The 16,915-nt window shown below is 46.3% G+C and overlaps 1 protein-coding gene across 8 annotated transcripts in view; it reads right to left on the bottom strand.

Annotated features, from left to right (window-relative positions):
• ENTREP2 (endosomal transmembrane epsin interactor 2) overlaps nt 1-16,915 on the bottom strand; it is a 371,116-nt gene that overhangs the window by 63,959 nt on the left and 290,242 nt on the right. For 7 of the 8 annotated variants that reach the window (XR_009562815.1, XM_060293735.1, XM_030878406.2 and 4 more), the window contains one exon: nt 941-1,075. The exons of the other annotated variant lie outside the window; for it this stretch is intronic. Coding sequence is in view for 6 of the 7 variants with exons in the window: in XM_060293735.1 (XP_060149718.1) it covers nt 941-1,075 (135 nt within the window). In the remaining variant the exon portion in view is untranslated. The remainder of the gene's footprint in view (nt 1-940; nt 1,076-16,915) is intronic. 8 annotated transcript variants of the gene reach the window in all.

Genomic DNA, 16,915 nt, shown 5'->3' with positions numbered 1-16,915 from the left:
CTAGGGGGAGGAGGGTGGAAGAGGGAAGGATTGGGAGTTTGGGGTTATCAGAGGTGAACCCTAAACTCCCAATCCTTATATATAGGATGAATAAACAACAAGGTCCTACTGTATAGCACAGAGAACTATATCCAATTTCCTGGGATAAACCATAATGGAAAAGAATATAGTAAAAGAATGTATGTATAACTGAGCCACTTTGCTGTACAGCAGTAATTAACACAACATTGTAAATCAACTATACTTCAGTTAAAACAATGTTGGAGGGACTTCCCTGGTGGCACAGTGGTCAAGCATCCACCTGCCAGTGCAGGGGACACAGGTTCGAGCCCTGGTCCGGGAAGATCCCAGATGCCACGGAACAACTAAGCCCATGTGGCACAACTACTGAGCCTGAGCTCTAGAGCCCACACACCACAGCTACTGAGCCCGCGAGCCAAAACTACTGAGCCCACGAGCTACAACTACTGAAGCCCGTGTGCCTAGAGCCCGAGCTCCGCAACAAGAGAAGCCACCACAGTGAGAAGCTCAAGCACCACAACAAAGAGTAGCTCCCACTCGCAGCAACTAGAGAAAGCCCGCATGCAGCAACAAAGACCCAGAGCAGCCAAAAATAAATAACTTAAAAAAAAATGTTGGAAAAGCAGTGGCACGCGTCACATCCACATCTGCAACAACCTCTTTTAACACATTCAGCCCTGCTTCACAGATGTGGGAGTCAGAGAGTGAAATGGTGGAAATGGAAAACCCAGAAAGTGAAACCTTTAAAGTGGAAATCTCTAATGGTTTAAAACGCTCTCTGGAAAGATACTCCCTGCTGCATGTGACCCAGCTGGATGAACTAAGAACTGAAAGGAACGCAGTTAATAAAACCTTCCTATGAGATGTCGAGACGCCGCAAAGATGGGATGGGAGGTGGAAGCAGTGGAGCCTGGGTCACCTTTAAGGTCAGCCGCACGGTGTTGCAGTCCTCCCTCAGCGGGTTCAGCTTCAGTGTCTCTCCAAGGTTGCTGCAGCCCGACGACTGATGCTGCATCTCACAGCAGACACACACCTCGACGCTGTCGAACTTAATCTAGACAGGAGTACACAGAGCTCACGGTTAAAACCGGGCACGTGCTTGAGCTACACACACGCTTAAGAACACCATGTGACAAGCAACTCATCTCGTTTTCTTTAAATAATAAAGCCAAGACGATTTTTTTAATAGACAAAAGACATCAGAAACACTATTAGGAATTATTTAAAATTTCTATTTTAAAAGCAATTAATAAAAAAATAAATTTGAAGAAACCTAAGCTATAAAGTTACAGAAAATTACATGAAGTTGAGCATGGAGACATTATCACATGTCTGTGATAACATACACTCTGTTCCCACGGTCAGCAGCTCCCGTCTCCCTTCATGGCCTAGCAAACTCCTACTCATCCGTCAAGACCCAACTCAAGCGCCATCCCTGAGGCCCTGTCTGGTTTCCCTCTCGGGAGCTGCTTGCTTCTCCCCTGCTGAAGACTCACTTTTTCAGCAGCAGTGACTCGTGTCTGTGTGCCCCCAAGGGCAGCTGCCACATCTTAACCATTACAATGTTCACAATGCCCAGGAGGTGTGGGCCTTCAATAAGAGCTGAATGAATAAAAACACCTGGGAAAATGAAAGACTATGGAAAGAAAAAATGCAGTTCAAGTGTTTTTAAAAGCTTGGACCCCAGGAGGAGAGCCACAGAGCACACCTGAGCCGGACCTGCAGCTTGAAGTGGACCTGCCCTGACCTGGCTGCAGGAATGAGAGAGAAATCACTACACTGCACACGCACACAGTTGTCCCCACCCATCTCCAGTCCTGGTCGGGTTGTCACACACGCACCCAACTGTTCACAGCCTTGGGCTTCTGGAAAAGTGAACTAAAAGAGGGACAGCCATAGGTCAAGGGCATCGTCCATGGCCAAATTTTCATCTATTTTAAACCTCTAGACAGTTTATCCTTTACCTATTTTATGCCTCATCTTTGCTCTTTTCATTCAGTCTTCTCAAATAATTTATAAATCACTACACGTGTGAGTGAGTGGGGGGGACCTCGTGTGTCCAGGACTGCTCGTTAGCGATTCTCCAAATCTGTGCGCAGGCCTCGGGGGCAGGACGGGAGGCAGGGGGAGGAGGGCGGTGTCCGCACAAACCACTGTCCCCTGCCACAGCCACCCACCTACGGCAGGAGGGGCTGCGAAAGCTGCCTTTAGAGATGCTCATGCTTTTAGAGATGTCTCCAGGCTCCAGGGCTGAAGCCCGGCTAAAGGAGCCGTACAACACTCCGGGAAATAGTGCAGCCCACACCTGACCCCGCACCCAACCCTGGAGGTCCACAGGGCCCGCTGCCCACCAGTGTCAGGGCCGCCGTTGGTAGAGAGGCATGGGCCAGACCAAGGTGAACGGCCGTGGCTCTCTGGCCACTGAAATCTCCACGGTCATGTCATTGGCAATGTTTATTTCTGGTCTCAAAAAACTGGAAAAGAAGGGTTATGATTCTCGAGGCCAAGTTTTAAAAGGTAACGAGGGAAAAGGTAAAACTGTTAAAAGGTAAAACAAAGGTTAAAAAAAAAAGGTCAAAGTTCACCCCAGGTGCCCCTGCCCATTGGGGGTTCTGAGGTCCCCAGCCTTGGGTGCCGGGTGGATCCTGGCCATCAGAGCTGGGCATGTGCTCAGGGAGAAGACCACTCTGCCTCAGAGCATCCTGGACCTGAGGTGCATGGGAGGGGAGCTGGGGCGGCACCACCCAGAACGGAGGCCGGAGGGAGGCTGGTGGACAGGCTCTCTCCTGGTCAAACTCTGCCCAGGCTCCCCCGAGCCCTCTTCCCCACAAGGCCTCAACCATGGCCTATAAAGGCCTGAAAACACAAACAGGCTCTAACAGCTCAAGGCAACATCCCTACAGGACTTGACCCCCCCAAAAGTGCCTGCCTGAGAAAGCCCAGGGCTGCCAGGAGAACCGGCTGCTTTTTCCAGCCTCGGGAGAGGGTCCATGTCCCAGCCTGTGTGGGAGGGGAGCCTGTCTCCGGTGACTGCCAGCAGCTGGCACAGACAGCGGGCATCTTCGCATGGACCCTGCTAACCCGTTGTGATTTTCCACTTCCCTGACTCTACTGAGGCCCCACTCCCCCCACCCCCACTCCCTCATCCTTCCTTTAACACGCCTGGTCACCTCTGTGCAAACTGAAGTCGAGTTCAAGCACACACTCGACTCTCCTCCCAACTGCCACATTCTACTTCTAATGAAAACCTGTCCTCACCACTTTGAGGTAGAGCTCTGTCCATCTTTGACAAGGCCCAGCTCTGGGGAGCTGAGGCTTCTGATTTCCCCCTGAGGCAGCCCGGGGCAGGGGCCTCTTCTTGGCCTTCTCCCGAGGTGTCTTACACACCCGCCCTCAGCCCACTGTTTAAGGCACTGAGATTTACAACAAGAGTGAACAGGAAACAAAATTGCTGAAATCCCTGTATGGAACTTTATTTCTGGTTCTCTTTGCTAGAAAATATTTATTCTGGAATTGGAGGCCTAACTACATAAAATTTCTAGGGGTTGATTTATTTCTCATCTGAAGCAGGATTAAGACAGTATGGGAAGGGGCGGGCTATGGGGACAGAGACGGTATTGGAGTGACAGGGAACCATGGGCTCCCAGTGGCCTGCAGAGCCTGGGGACAGCTGTGAGATGGATGAGAACATTTCAGAGGCCAGGTTGTGTGCACGACTTTCACTCCCTCCTGTATAATGTCAGTGTGCTCTATACAGGCAATGATGTGGTTTCCAGTACCCACATGTTTACCCAAACTACCTTTGCCTGAACAATAGAGAGATGGAGGCAGAAAACCATACAAATAGATGGAGAGATATACCCTGTTCTTGGATTGGAAGAATCAACGTTGTGAAAATGACTATACTACCCAAGACAATCTACAGATTCAATGCAATCCCTATCAAATTACCAATGACAGTTTTCACAGAACTAGAACAAAAAAATGTTTTAATTTGGATGGAAACACAAATGACCTCAAATAGCAAGAACAATCTTGAGAATGAAAAACGGTGGTGGAAGAATCAGGCTCCCTGACTTCAGACTATACTACAAAGCTACAGTCATCAAAACAGTATGTTACTGGCACAAAAGCAGAAATACAGATCAATGAAATAGGATAGAAAGCCCAGAAATAAACCCACGCACCTATGGTCAACTAATCTACGACAAAGGAGGCAAAAATATACAATGGAGAAAAGACAGCCTCTTCAATAAGTGGTGCTGGGAAAACTGGACATGTAAAAGAATGAAATTAGAACATTCTCTAACACCATACACAAAAATAAACTCAAAATGGATTAAAGACCTAAATGTAAATCAGATACTATAAACCTCCTAGAGGAAAACATAGGCAGAACACTCTTTGACACGAATCGTAGCAATATTTTTTTGGATCCATCTCCTAGAGTAATGGAAATAAAAACAAAAATAAACAAATAGGACCTAATTAAACATATATGTTCTTTAAAGCATTTTTATCATGGATTATAAATGAATACATGAAGGTCCAAACAATAAAACTGTGAGAAGGTAAGATAGGAGACTACCTTCATGACCCTGGGATAGGGAAACACTTCTTAAACATGGCTCAAAATGTGTTAAGAATAAACAAATGACTCATGTGTTTGACTATTTGTAATTAAAATTTTTTTCATCAAACAATACCCATAAGAGAGTAAAAATAGGAGATTTTGCATCACATGTGACAGATGACTTATATCCAAAACAAACAAAAAGCTCTGTCTTAAATATTCAGAAAAAGACAAACAATCCCTATGAAACATGCGATATTGAGCCCCACCACAATAGTACTCTGAGAAACAGAAATCAAAATAAAGTGAGATGTCATTACATCCCCATCAGAATCGCTAAAACTGAAGAATAATGACAATAGACAATACCAAGTGAGGATAAGGATGTGAAGCAACAGGAATGCATACACTTCTGTGGGGTGTGAATTGAGACAGAAATGTTGGAAAACAGCTTGGCAATATCTACTTAAGTTAAAGATTGCGCCTCAATCTAACATAATACCCAACAGATATTTCCATCCTAGGACTATATCCAACAGATATGCATGCAATGGTTACAAAAAACATGTACTGGAAAGTTCATAACAACATTACTTAAAACAGCTTCACACAGGAAAGAGCTCAAGGTCCGTCAAATGCAGAATGGATGAATAAACGGTTTTATATTCATACCATGCAATACTATAAAGCAATGAACATAAATACAGCAACATGCCACACGAGTATACCGCACAGCATGTCAGATACAAAAGAAATACTTCTACTGAAACGAAGTTCAAAAAACCAGACAAGGGCTTTCCTGGTGGCGCAGTGGTTGAGAGTTCGCCTGCCGATGCAGGGGACACGGGTTCGTGCCCCGGTCCGGGAAGATCCCACATGCCGCGGAGCGGCTAGGCCCGTGAGCCATGGCCGCTGAGCCTGCGCGTCCGGAGCCTGTGCTCCGCGGCGGGAGAGGCCACAACAGTGAGAGGCCCGCCTACCGCAAAAAAAACAAAAACAAAAACACAAAATTAAACTATAGTGTTCAGAGGTGCATGCATAGCTGGTACAATTGTTTAGAAAATTAAAGATGTGAATATCATAAAGATTAGCATAGTGATTATCTTTGGGGGGGTGGAGAGGCAGTGAACTGGGAGTACATAAGGAGGGCTTTGGGATGCTGGGGACACTTTATTTCTAGACTTCAGTGGAGGTCACATGGTTATTTGATTCTTGATGAATTGCTAAGCTACATATTTTTGTTTTGTGCACTTTCCTATATGTGTTTTGTGTTTCTCAATAGAAAAAGTTAAAAACCGATGGGCTTGCTTGAAAGTAAATGAAATGTAAAACTTAAATTCGGAAAAGAATGAAAACAAAATAATAGAAAACAGTAAAAAAGAAATTTAACAAACATAAAAAGTGAAACTAATGGAATAGACATAAAGGTATTAGGACGAATAAAGCCTAATGATGATTCTTGAACAGACCCCAAAAAATAATAATAATAATGCAAATCCTTGGTAGGATTGATTTTTGAAAAAGAAAGCCAAAGTAAACAACACTAGGAATGAGAAAGGAGATTTAACTATAAATATAGTAGAGATTAAAAGAATATGGGCAGCTCTACAGCCATAAATTTGAAAATCTAGAGGACATGGATAATTTCCTAGCAAAATAAAACTATGATACTGAGTCCATAAGATGCAGTAAACATAAAGATCAATAACCATAAGAGATTGGAAAGTCCAATATGGCATTTCAGGCTGAGTTCACTCTGACCTTTAATGAAAAGATAATTCCTACGTTTTAAAACAATTTCAGACCAAGAGACAAGGAAGAAAACACCACAGTTACCTTATAAAGCTAGCAAAGCCTTACCAGCAATTCTGAAAAGAAAAAACAAAAGCTCCCCACCCCCACTAACAACCAAAAGGCCAATTTCTCCTTTCAGTTAAAAAAAAAAAACAACCCACAAATATTCTAAGCAAAAAACTGGCCAACTGAATCCAATGCTATATTAAAGGAATTCTATTCCATGGCTGTATTAAAAAGGAATCTTGAATGAGAACTATACAACCCAAGTCAAAACGCCTTAAACAAGAAAGGGAATTTGTAGATTCATAAAACCAAAACCAGAGTCCAAGGTTTGGAACTCAGGTATGGTGGCAGCCAGGTACTGAAATGGTCTCGGTGCTGTCTTTCTCAGTCTCTGGCTACCCTTTCCTTAGGGTTGGCTCTGTACTCAGAAAGCATCTCCTGAAAACACGTCCAGAACCTGGAAGCTTAGCAGCCTCACTGGTCAATGTGTGCATTCCGATTGCTGCAGCCCCAGGCCTGGCTGGCCACATAGCAAAGGGAGAAGTAAAACTTTGTTCTGTTAAACATTTTGTATTTACTTGTTTCCAAAGCCTAGGTTACCCTGAAAAATACCCAAGGCTCATTTTAGAAACAGAATTCTAGAACAGTGGTAAATCTATTAAGAAAATTTGTTCCATCAACAAATCAAAAGAGAAAAATCATGCGATCCTATAAATAAATATCATAAGACCACTGCATAAAATTTAGCAGGCGTTCATAATAAAAACTGTAAGTCAATTAAGAATATGAGAAAACAACTTAAGTTTGACAAGGCTTTTATCAAGCAAATGTCAAAAGCAAACATCATTTGAACTGGAGAAATACTGCAGGCAATGCCCCTAAGATCAGGAATGAGACAGTTATCCACACCCATGACCACAATTCTACACAATTGTTTTAGAAACTCTAGCTAATTTAATAAAATAAGAAAATACTGTAAGCTGTGTAAATATTGGAGAAGATGGAATTATCTTTCTTCTCAAATGTGGTTGAATATCTAAAAGAATCTAAGAGACTATACTAAAAATGACGGGAATTAAAGAGTATTTGTTACATTGGTTATAATAAATATGATACTAGTAACAACCAATTTAAAAAAATGCTAGTAACAACCAATTAAAAATTTTAAAAAACAATTAAAAAATATGATACTAGTAACAACCAATTAAAAAAAGAAAAAATATTCTATTATAACAAATATAAGATACTTAGAAATTAAACACGACAATTTAATGACCTACGTGAAGCTATGTATAAAATGCTATTAAATGGCAAAAACTCAGGTACAGGAGATGTGGGTCATTTTATCTGGCTGCCCGCTACCACTGAGCCTTCCTCCCAGTTTGAGGAATCTCTTCGTTACGAGTCTTCCACTTTTACCAGAAAGGCTTCCCCAGGCGGCCTTGTGGCGAGAGAGCAGGCAGACGCCCCAGGCTCCCCCACATGGGACATGACAAGCCTGCAGGAGACTCTAGGTGGGAGCTTGGGATGCAAAGAGGCTTGCACTGAACCAGCTCCACTCTGGCCCTGCAAGTAGCAGACATGTGCTCCTTCCAGAAGGGCAGGATCTGGGGTTCTGGGGGCAGCGTCCAGAGCCCACAGTCAGCGGGGTCAGCCACAAGCCCAGGGGTGATGACAGGGTCCCCCTCACAGCAAGCAGTTCCTTGGTGTGATTTTGGACATCACTCCTTGCGTGGCGTTGTAGTCCCCAAACATGATTTCTGGCCATTCTGGAGACTCTGAGCTATTGAGGGTCCTATAATAATTCCTTCAGGAGGAAAATAGCTCAAGTTGGTTTCTTCACAACTTAGAACCCGGACTGATACATATGGCCTGAATCCGTGGAGGGCACAATCGGCTCCCAAGTAGAAATCTGTGACATCCTGAAAATGCTGGTCCTTCCCAGGGACGCACAGGTGCGCGGGTACCCAAGCAGAGTCCCAGTGGAGTGGATAGAACTGGGCAAAAGTATTTTAAAGACTATTTGGAATAATAAATGTGCAAGAATTATCCCCCCCAAACTGGAAAAGAATGATAGGAGGAGTGGATGCCTTAACAGACATTAAATTAATTATCCAGATGCTATTATCAAAACACTAAGGTAACAGCTTAAAAATAGACTAAGAGTTCGACAGGATAGAATAGTTTCAGAAATTAGACTGATAATCTACAGGAATCCAGTATATGAGAAGCATTTCAATGCAGTAGGAAAAAGATAGTTTGCTAATAAAGGGTGCTGGCATAATAGGCTGTTCATCTACAGTTGTCTCAAAAACATAAAAAGAGAAATTTTTTTTGTTTTTATTGATGTAGAGTTGATTTACGTTACGTTAATTTCTGTTGTACAGCAAAGTGGCTCAGTTACACATATATATTCTTTTTCATATTCTTTTCCATTATGGTTTATCACAGGATATTGACTATAGTTTCCAGTGCTATACAGTAGGACCTTGTTGTTTATCCATCCTATATATAATAGCTTGCATCTGCTAACCCCAAACTCCCAATCCATTCCTCCCTGGCCCCCTCCCACCTGGCAACCACCAGTTTGTTATCTATGAGTCTGTTTTGTTGATATGCTCATTTGTGCTCTATTTTAGATTCCACATATAAGTGGTATCATATGATATTGTCTTTCTCCTTCTGACTTATTTCACTTAGTAAGATAATCTCTAGGTCCATCCATATTGCAGCAAATGGCATTATTTCATTCTTTATGGCTAATATTCCGTTGTATACATGTACCACTGGATATATATATATATCTTCTTTATCCATTCATCTGTCGATGGACATTTAGGTTGTTTCCATGTCTTGGCTATTGTAAACAGTGCTGCTATGAATACTGGGGTACATATATCTCTTCGAATTATAGTTAGTCTGGGTATATGCCCAGGAGTGGGATTGCTGGATCATATGGCAACTCTATTTTTAGTTTTTTGAGGACCCTCCATACTGTTCTCCATAGTGGCTGCACCAATTTACATTCCCACCAACCGTGTGGGAGGGTTCCCTTTTCTCCACACGCTCTCCAGCATTTATTATTTGTAGACTTTTTGATGATAGTTATTCTGCCCGGTGTTAGATGATACCTCATTGTAGTTTTGATTAGCATTTCTCTAACAATTAGTTACATTGAGAATCTTTTCATGTGCCTGTTGGCCATCTGTATGTCTTTAAAGATAAAATATATTTGACTGATCATCTAAATTAAAACAATAAAAATACAGGAATATATAAAAGAATGGTTGCAGAAACATGGATGTGTGGAGTCCTTTGAAAAGCAAATCAAGAGTCTCAGAATCTGTGAAGTCTCAAAACAAAAGACAGACCCGGACAAAGCATGGGGGACAACTGGCCAATGAGGCCTGGGGCCAAACAGAACACACACGTTTCCCACTGAGGCCCCCAAGCTTCTAGGCTGTGGGTCTGGAGCTCCTGGATATATTTTCAGGAGATGGGCAAAGAGTTAATATCCCTAACAGCATTAGGAATGAGAAAGGTGACATAAATACAAGAGCAGGGGGGATTAAAAATGAGAAGAAAATGCTGGGACTAACTGTGCCAGTAAATCTGAATATCTAGAAAAAATACAGGTGACCCTTGAACAATGCAGGGGTTTGGGGTGATGACCTCTGTGCAGCCCCAAATCCGTGTATAACTTTATGGTCGTCACCCCCGATTCTGGGCAGCCTTCTCTGCCACTCCAGAGGGACTGAACCCCCCTGAAACTCAAGTCTCCTGCTCCCCATGCACATTTCTCCCAGAGCACTGGTCCTCCTGCAGGGCACTTTACTCAACTGCCACCCCATCAAAGTGACAGGGCACAGTCCCAGGACAAGGGCTGCCTTTTCCCTCTGCATCCCCCGGGGCTATGCAGGGCCTGCATGGGGTGGCTGCTCCCAGCCAGCTCGGAAATAAACCGATAGATGAAGAATGATAGGAAGGAAGATGGATGCAAAAGTGTCACTTTGGTTAATCCCATTGGCTCTTAAAGGCTTCAAGGAGGTTTTGTAATCATTATGTTTTCTATTTTCTGTATTTTGTAATGCTTTGACATCTTGGAGCCTTGTTCATCCTGGAGGGAGTGCCTTTCCAGGGCTGGCTAGTTCCTGGATAGGGAACAGCTGGCCTAGGAGCCTGCCTTTCATGTGAACTGCAAATCCAGCACCCACACCCCAGCCACCTCCTTTATCTCTCACACTCCAAGCCAGTAGTCCCCCACCCTAAACACCCCAGGGCCAGGGACCTAACAACTAGGGACAACCCTCAGGCCCGAGTCTGCTGGCTCTATTCAAACCAGCCGATCCTAAGCTTGCTCTGAGCACCTACCCTGCCTCCCCCATTCCTTCCATGAAAACCACAATAAAGGCTCATGCCCATACCTTCCCTTTGCTCCGTCTGCCTCCTGACTGGCCCTGGTGCTTCCCCGTGTGGCCCTGCCTGGCCTGGGCTGCCCCCTCTTCTTAGAAACTGTGAATAACACACTCTTCTTTCAAGGCAGCTGTTTCCGTGTCTGTCATCCGGCCGTACCTGGTTAAAACAAATCCTGGGTATATTCCAAAATAGGCTTGCAACTTAAAGCATGATAAATCCTTCTCCAACCACCTGTTACCCTAATTCATCTCATCCTTAAGTATATTTTCAATAAACACCTGTACTTCAAATGTATTAATGCATATCCTAGAGTGAATCTCGGGGGTATGGAATACGTATCAAGCATTACTCCTAACGCTCAAGATCACAGGATGTAATAGAAAATGTTCTTCTGTAAAATATGCAGTTATTCAAATTTCTCCATCACAATGGGAAGAGTAAAAATCAACATATTTCTCCAGTCTTTCCCTCAGATGACTTCTGCATTTCGCTTTTATCACTATAGTTTGCTCTGTAGTAAAATGGCAAACATACACACACCATCTGCAGGACAGTAAGGCTAAGGCAGGGGTGTGCTGGGTGCGGATGCACCCGGCCGGATGCAGACCTCTGGGCGTGTGCTGTGACCGGAAACTCCAGCCAGGACGGGAGCAGGACAGGCAGCCCGGCTGCAAGCCTCCGTGTGATGGGAAGGCCACTCCTCGGCCCCAGCACCCTGGACCCTTCTGGTGTGCTGCCCGGCACCCCTCTGAACCCCCCCAACCCCCCGACTCGGGGCGAGTCCTGGGCATCTTGGGAGCGGAAGGCCAGGCTGATAAGTGCTAATCACTGGGCAGGGAGGCTGTCCCCAGACCTCTCAGCAGCCAGGCCCCAGCCCTTGGTCCACTAACTTTGAAGCTGTGTCTCACTTCGCCTTGGAACCCTTTACTCTGAGAAAAGGGGAAATAGAGCTTTGGTTACACAGAGACTGGATACCAGGTAGCCTGGCGGTCAGCCTGACTCCTGGCACTTGCTGGGTGTTGTGGGCTGGGTGCTGGCACAGGGGCCCGGGTGTGTGATGCTCCAGCACTGCCCAGCCTGACACTAGGGGAGGAGGGTCCCAAGGCCAGGTTTGACCAGCTTTCCTCTCTGTGGCTTCAGCGAGGCCAGGGCCCCAAAAGTTCCCATTTGGCTTGTTCTTCGGAGTCTTTCCAAACTCATTACAACTTAAATTTCCACCTCTAAACTGACGTTGTTTTTGTCCCTACGTTGCTTTCATTATGCTATTTCACTCTGTCAAGGAAGCCTGATGGTGATGACTGACCAATGTTTCTGAATTCCACTCTCTACATCACTAAAGTGCGTTAGGATATGGGCACGCTGCTGATGAAAGCAAAGAGCTGCTCCATTCTCTTTCATTGCACTTTGGAACGTGTATCACAGGGTCAATGCGAACATCCATTAACAAAATTCCCTTAAAACCCCAAATCTGTTGAGAATCTAGGGTTTTGTGTGTTTTTTTTAATTGTGTGTGTGTGTATGAAACATTTAAGGAAAAAAGGTATCTAATTCCAGAGATACAACTTTTATTATAGAAATCATAAAATTAAGCTTTTAATTTTAATTAAGCTAAATCTTCCCTGAGCTTTTAGGGAAAAAAACAGTACCTGCTTTTTATTTATATCATCAGATATTTTACCTTTATTTTGGTCTTCATTTTGTCAGAGTCTGTTTGCTAATTTAGCTGTTGCCTCTGCAACAGATGCTCAAATTATTTGTAGAATAATAAATGTAACAGAGGCATAGACTTTTAATGTTTCATCATGTGAGTGCCACTGCGAGAGAGACAGAGAGAGACAAAGACAAACAGAGACAGACAGAGAGACAGAGACAGAGACACAGAGACAGAGACACAGAGAGAGACAGAGATAGAGAGACAGAGAGAATCAGTCTAAAGAGTGTAGAATCTGAAGGTTGCCATTGTAACATTCCTGCCAGGGAGCCAGCGGTTATCTTCATAGGACACAGCAAAAATTTCTACAGACTTGGGAGTTTTTACAAGACCTTTTTGTTCAAATGACACTCTCAAGGACGGCAGAAGTTGGTAAATTATGACTGTTCACATCAGCCTCCCTGTTGATCAGGGAAACGAGACGGCTATTCTTGAGATGTCCCAGTCACAGGAGAGGCGTGGAACTGGTTGGATGCAGATGCCTCTTCTGGACCAGCGGGAGTGGGGCCTTCACCTCCTCCCTGCCTTTTGTTAATGACATAGAGTCATGTTTTTTTAGGCCAGACTCTGAAACGTCATTAGTTAGCACTGTAATCAAAGCAGAGCCCGACTTGGCTGGCGGAAATGGAGAAAGGGCTGGTTAACAGGAAAACGAGACGCATTTAGCATGTTTCTTCCAGAGAGACCCAAGCAGGGATGTGTTGCCGCAGCAGTGTTTGGAATAACAGAAACATCGCCAAGGACCTAAATGAGGTTCTGGGGTCAAGTTAACTTGGGAAATAGTGTCTTAGAAAATGAAATGGCCCCTCTCCTGCGTGGTTTCTCAGCCTGTAATCTTCCCCTGCCTGTCGCCACCCTCACGGGAGGGGATTAAGTTGCCCGCATCCCTCCCCTCCTCCTCCTCCCTCCACCTCCCTCCTTTCTCCCCCTCCTTTTTTTTTTTTTTTTTTTTTTTTGCGGTACGCAGGCCTCTCACTGTTGTGGCCTCTCCCGCCGCGGAGCACAGGCTCCGGACGCGCAGGCTCAGCGGCCATGGCCCACGGGCCCAGCCGCTCCGCGGCATGTGGGATCTTCCCAGACCAGGGCACGAACCCATGTCCCCTGCATCGGCAGGCGGCCTCTCAACCACTGCGCCACCATGGAAGCCCTCCCCTCTCCTTCTTTTTAAAATAACATCCATCATGTCTTCCACGCCGAACACTCCAAAGAGCCCACCGGGAGAACTGGGGAAGGAGGAATTGTGGGGGGCTGCTTCCCCTCCAGGCCCCCAGCTTTGGGGGGCGACTGCAGGGCTGCCGGCTCCCTCAGGCTCAGCAACCCCCCACCAAATCACTCTGTTTCCAGACACAAATGCCTGTCCACTAGTATTTGTTCATCCTAAACCATAACAAAACCATCCACCAAGAAAGAATGTTTTTACTAGTTTCTAGTAAAAACTAGTAAACTGGTAAACCAGTTTACTAGTTTTCTCCTTTCCGAGAGGGGAGGTGCCCTACCCACCCCACCTTGCCCCGCCCTCCATCTTCTACAGCCGGACTCCTAGCTCGGCATCTCGGCGCCCACGCCTTTCTTCCTGGTGAGCCTGCTGCTCTGACAATGGGCATCTAGGGGCTCTGGGGGACGCAGACACCAGTGTGACTGGTGCTCCCGTCAGGTGAGCCACTAACACCCTCAAGAACGGCCAGTTTCAATCACCACTTTTTCTTCTGGAGACCACACTTCCGGCGGATACTAGAGGCCCGCTAACTCACTGGCCCAGTCAGCCCGGCTCAGCAGGTGCCTCTGGGGCCAGGGTGAGGGCTAGGGGACAGAGGGTCACCTGAGAGGCTGGCCTTGGACCCCCAGCTCCCTCCCCAGGCCTCCCCCACTTCGGCATCTCCGCAAGAGAAAGGCGGGTGCTCTGGGGAGGGTGGAGAAGAGGATTCATCACGTCTGACACCGACGCACTCCCAGCTCCCACCCTGCTCTGTCCCCCCGGACACACGCAGCCCCACTCAGAAGGCAAGAGAAAAACCCTACGTGTGTGGATACCTGGGGGGTCTCTCGAGGAGTGCCAGGTGATGTATGGGGGTTCACGATGTCGGGAGAGATGACGTTAACCTCCCAGTTCTTGCTACATTTCCGTGAGCAGTCATGGGAGGCAGGGCAGCGAATCGACCCTGCCCACGGCTTTCACCCAAATTTATGTACACGGACGAGGCAACATTATACAGCGGGTAGCTGGAGACTGGAAGAGATGCGAAGAGGTCCCGAAGTGGCCCAGCCATGAAGTCACATGGATGAAACCACCAGAGGACTTCCCGAGGCAGGTGTCAGGTCCAGCGGAGAGAAATCCCAGGGTCTGAGTCCTTCCAAGTCCCCGGAGACCAGAGGGACACTCAGCCTGGGCTGAGGCTGCCAGCTCTGCGCCCCGCATGCCCCTGGGCTTCCATCTCTCAAACTCCGGTTACCCTCGGACCTGAAGCACCCCCTCCCCAGGGAGCTTCCCTGCATCACTCAGGCCCCAGCCCACCTGTCACCTGCTCAGAGAAGACTGGGCCACCTTGGCACATCTCCTTGCTCCTTTCCTTGTAGCCCTTCCTGTTACCTGACTCTCCTGTTGGCTCGTCTGTCACTCACCTCTCTGCCTAGAACATGAGCCACACACGGAATGCAGAGCCAGCACTTGTCTGACTTGTCATTGCCACATCCCTGGCACCCGGAACATTCCAGACGTGTGGCTCTGCCTCTGTGTGAAAATGTATCACCCAATGAATGCAAGTACACAGGACAGATAAGTATTTGTATGCAACCACCATTGGCTTACTGTAAACATATCAATTTTTATTTTGCTGAGCATGTCTTCTTTGCTAGGGAACTTTGTGGTTTGGAGTCAGGCTGCTGCGTTAGCCATGAAATCTGTTTACTGATGATAATGGCAAATTCACATGCAGGTGAATTGAAAAAGAATTGTGTTACTACAAAGGGAACAGTTCTGTGTCATCACAACAAACGACAAAGAACAGTCAGACGCTAACTTCCTTGTGAAGCCCAGAGAGGCCGACTATTCTTGACCCACGATTAGTAGAATAAAACCTACACCTTTCAGCAACAATGGAAGCCTGAAGGAGAGGGTGGCGAGGAGACCCCGAGTGGGCCTGTGTACTTTCAGCTGAGTTTCCTTTCATCTTTAAAGCCAGGCGTTCCCAACAGCCCCAGCCAAAGGCTGTGTCCTCTCCTAATTTATTATTCATCACAGTGAAGCTAAATCAGGGTTGCCCTGGTTACGGTGGGGCTCCTCTGAGGGCTGTGGCTTCCTAATTAGTGTTGGCTTGGTTACTGGATGCTTTCCATTTGGAGATTAGAGGGCCGGTAATAAATGCAGCTGTAAGTATCAAGAAAAAATTCTAACAGGCTCTGGAAAGAATGAGACAGTCATAAAATCAAGGTCCTCCTCCAAAATACACCATTGAGGATCTCCACCTGAGGTCCTGATGAACTCAGCAATAAGAAATAGAATAACTGGCTCATAAAAATAGTAGATGACTTTTAAAAAACAATAACTGAATTGTGAAACTATTAATTAGATGACTTTGGCTAACCGAATTGGGCTGTCACACACAGAATGTTCAATTTGCAATAAAGACCCTGCTCAGACCAGCATTCAGCAAATGTTCTCTGAGTTCCTGCCATGGCCTTGTTCTGGATCCTGGGAGGAGGATGAGTCCTGGGGCGTTTGGAGGACTTGCGGGAGGGAAGATGACAAGGAATGTGACCTAAGAACAGAGTTTCCAGAAAGAAAGAGACAGTGGTGCCTTGAGTGGGCAGGAAGCAGACTTGGAGGGTCAGAATTCAGCCTGGGTCTCTTCTCAGAAGCCCAGCACCTCACCCCTCTGACATCAGGCTGAGATAAGGGTTACTTGGCTGCAGGAATCCGAGACGTGTTTGTGAGCATCTGGGGATGCGTGCCCTGTGTCTGGAGCCTGGTCTTCAAGTTGCCTGGAGTTCAGGTGGGGCCGCTACAAGGCAGTGAAAGTGACAAAGGGCACATTTAGGGTGAGGGGTCTGAGATGCTTCCCCCATATCTACACTCAAATGGGACATGTGGGGCATGAGGGGCCCTAGAATTCATTTGTACCCCAAGAAGTCCCTAGAAGAGATAGGAGAACCCCAAGCAGCTAGATCTGGAGGTGAGGCCCTGGAGAGGACCTCAGATGTCAGCAGCTGATGCCAGTGCAGGCCAGAGAGGGCTCAGAGGACAGCACAGAGCAAGCGCCACCCCGCCCACCCTCACTGCTGTGATGCTCAGTCTGGCCCCCCAGACCCAGATGCCACCAGGGACAGAAAAGGAGAAGACGGAGAGGGGAGAAGTGCTGAAGGGCTGAATGCCTTCTGGAACGAGATAATGTTAACCT

Source organism: Globicephala melas, chromosome 2, assembly GCF_963455315.2.
Source record: "Globicephala melas chromosome 2, mGloMel1.2, whole genome shotgun sequence".
NCBI lineage: Eukaryota > Metazoa > Chordata > Mammalia > Artiodactyla > Delphinidae > Globicephala > Globicephala melas.
This window is presented reverse-complemented; position numbering and strand designations above follow the sequence as displayed.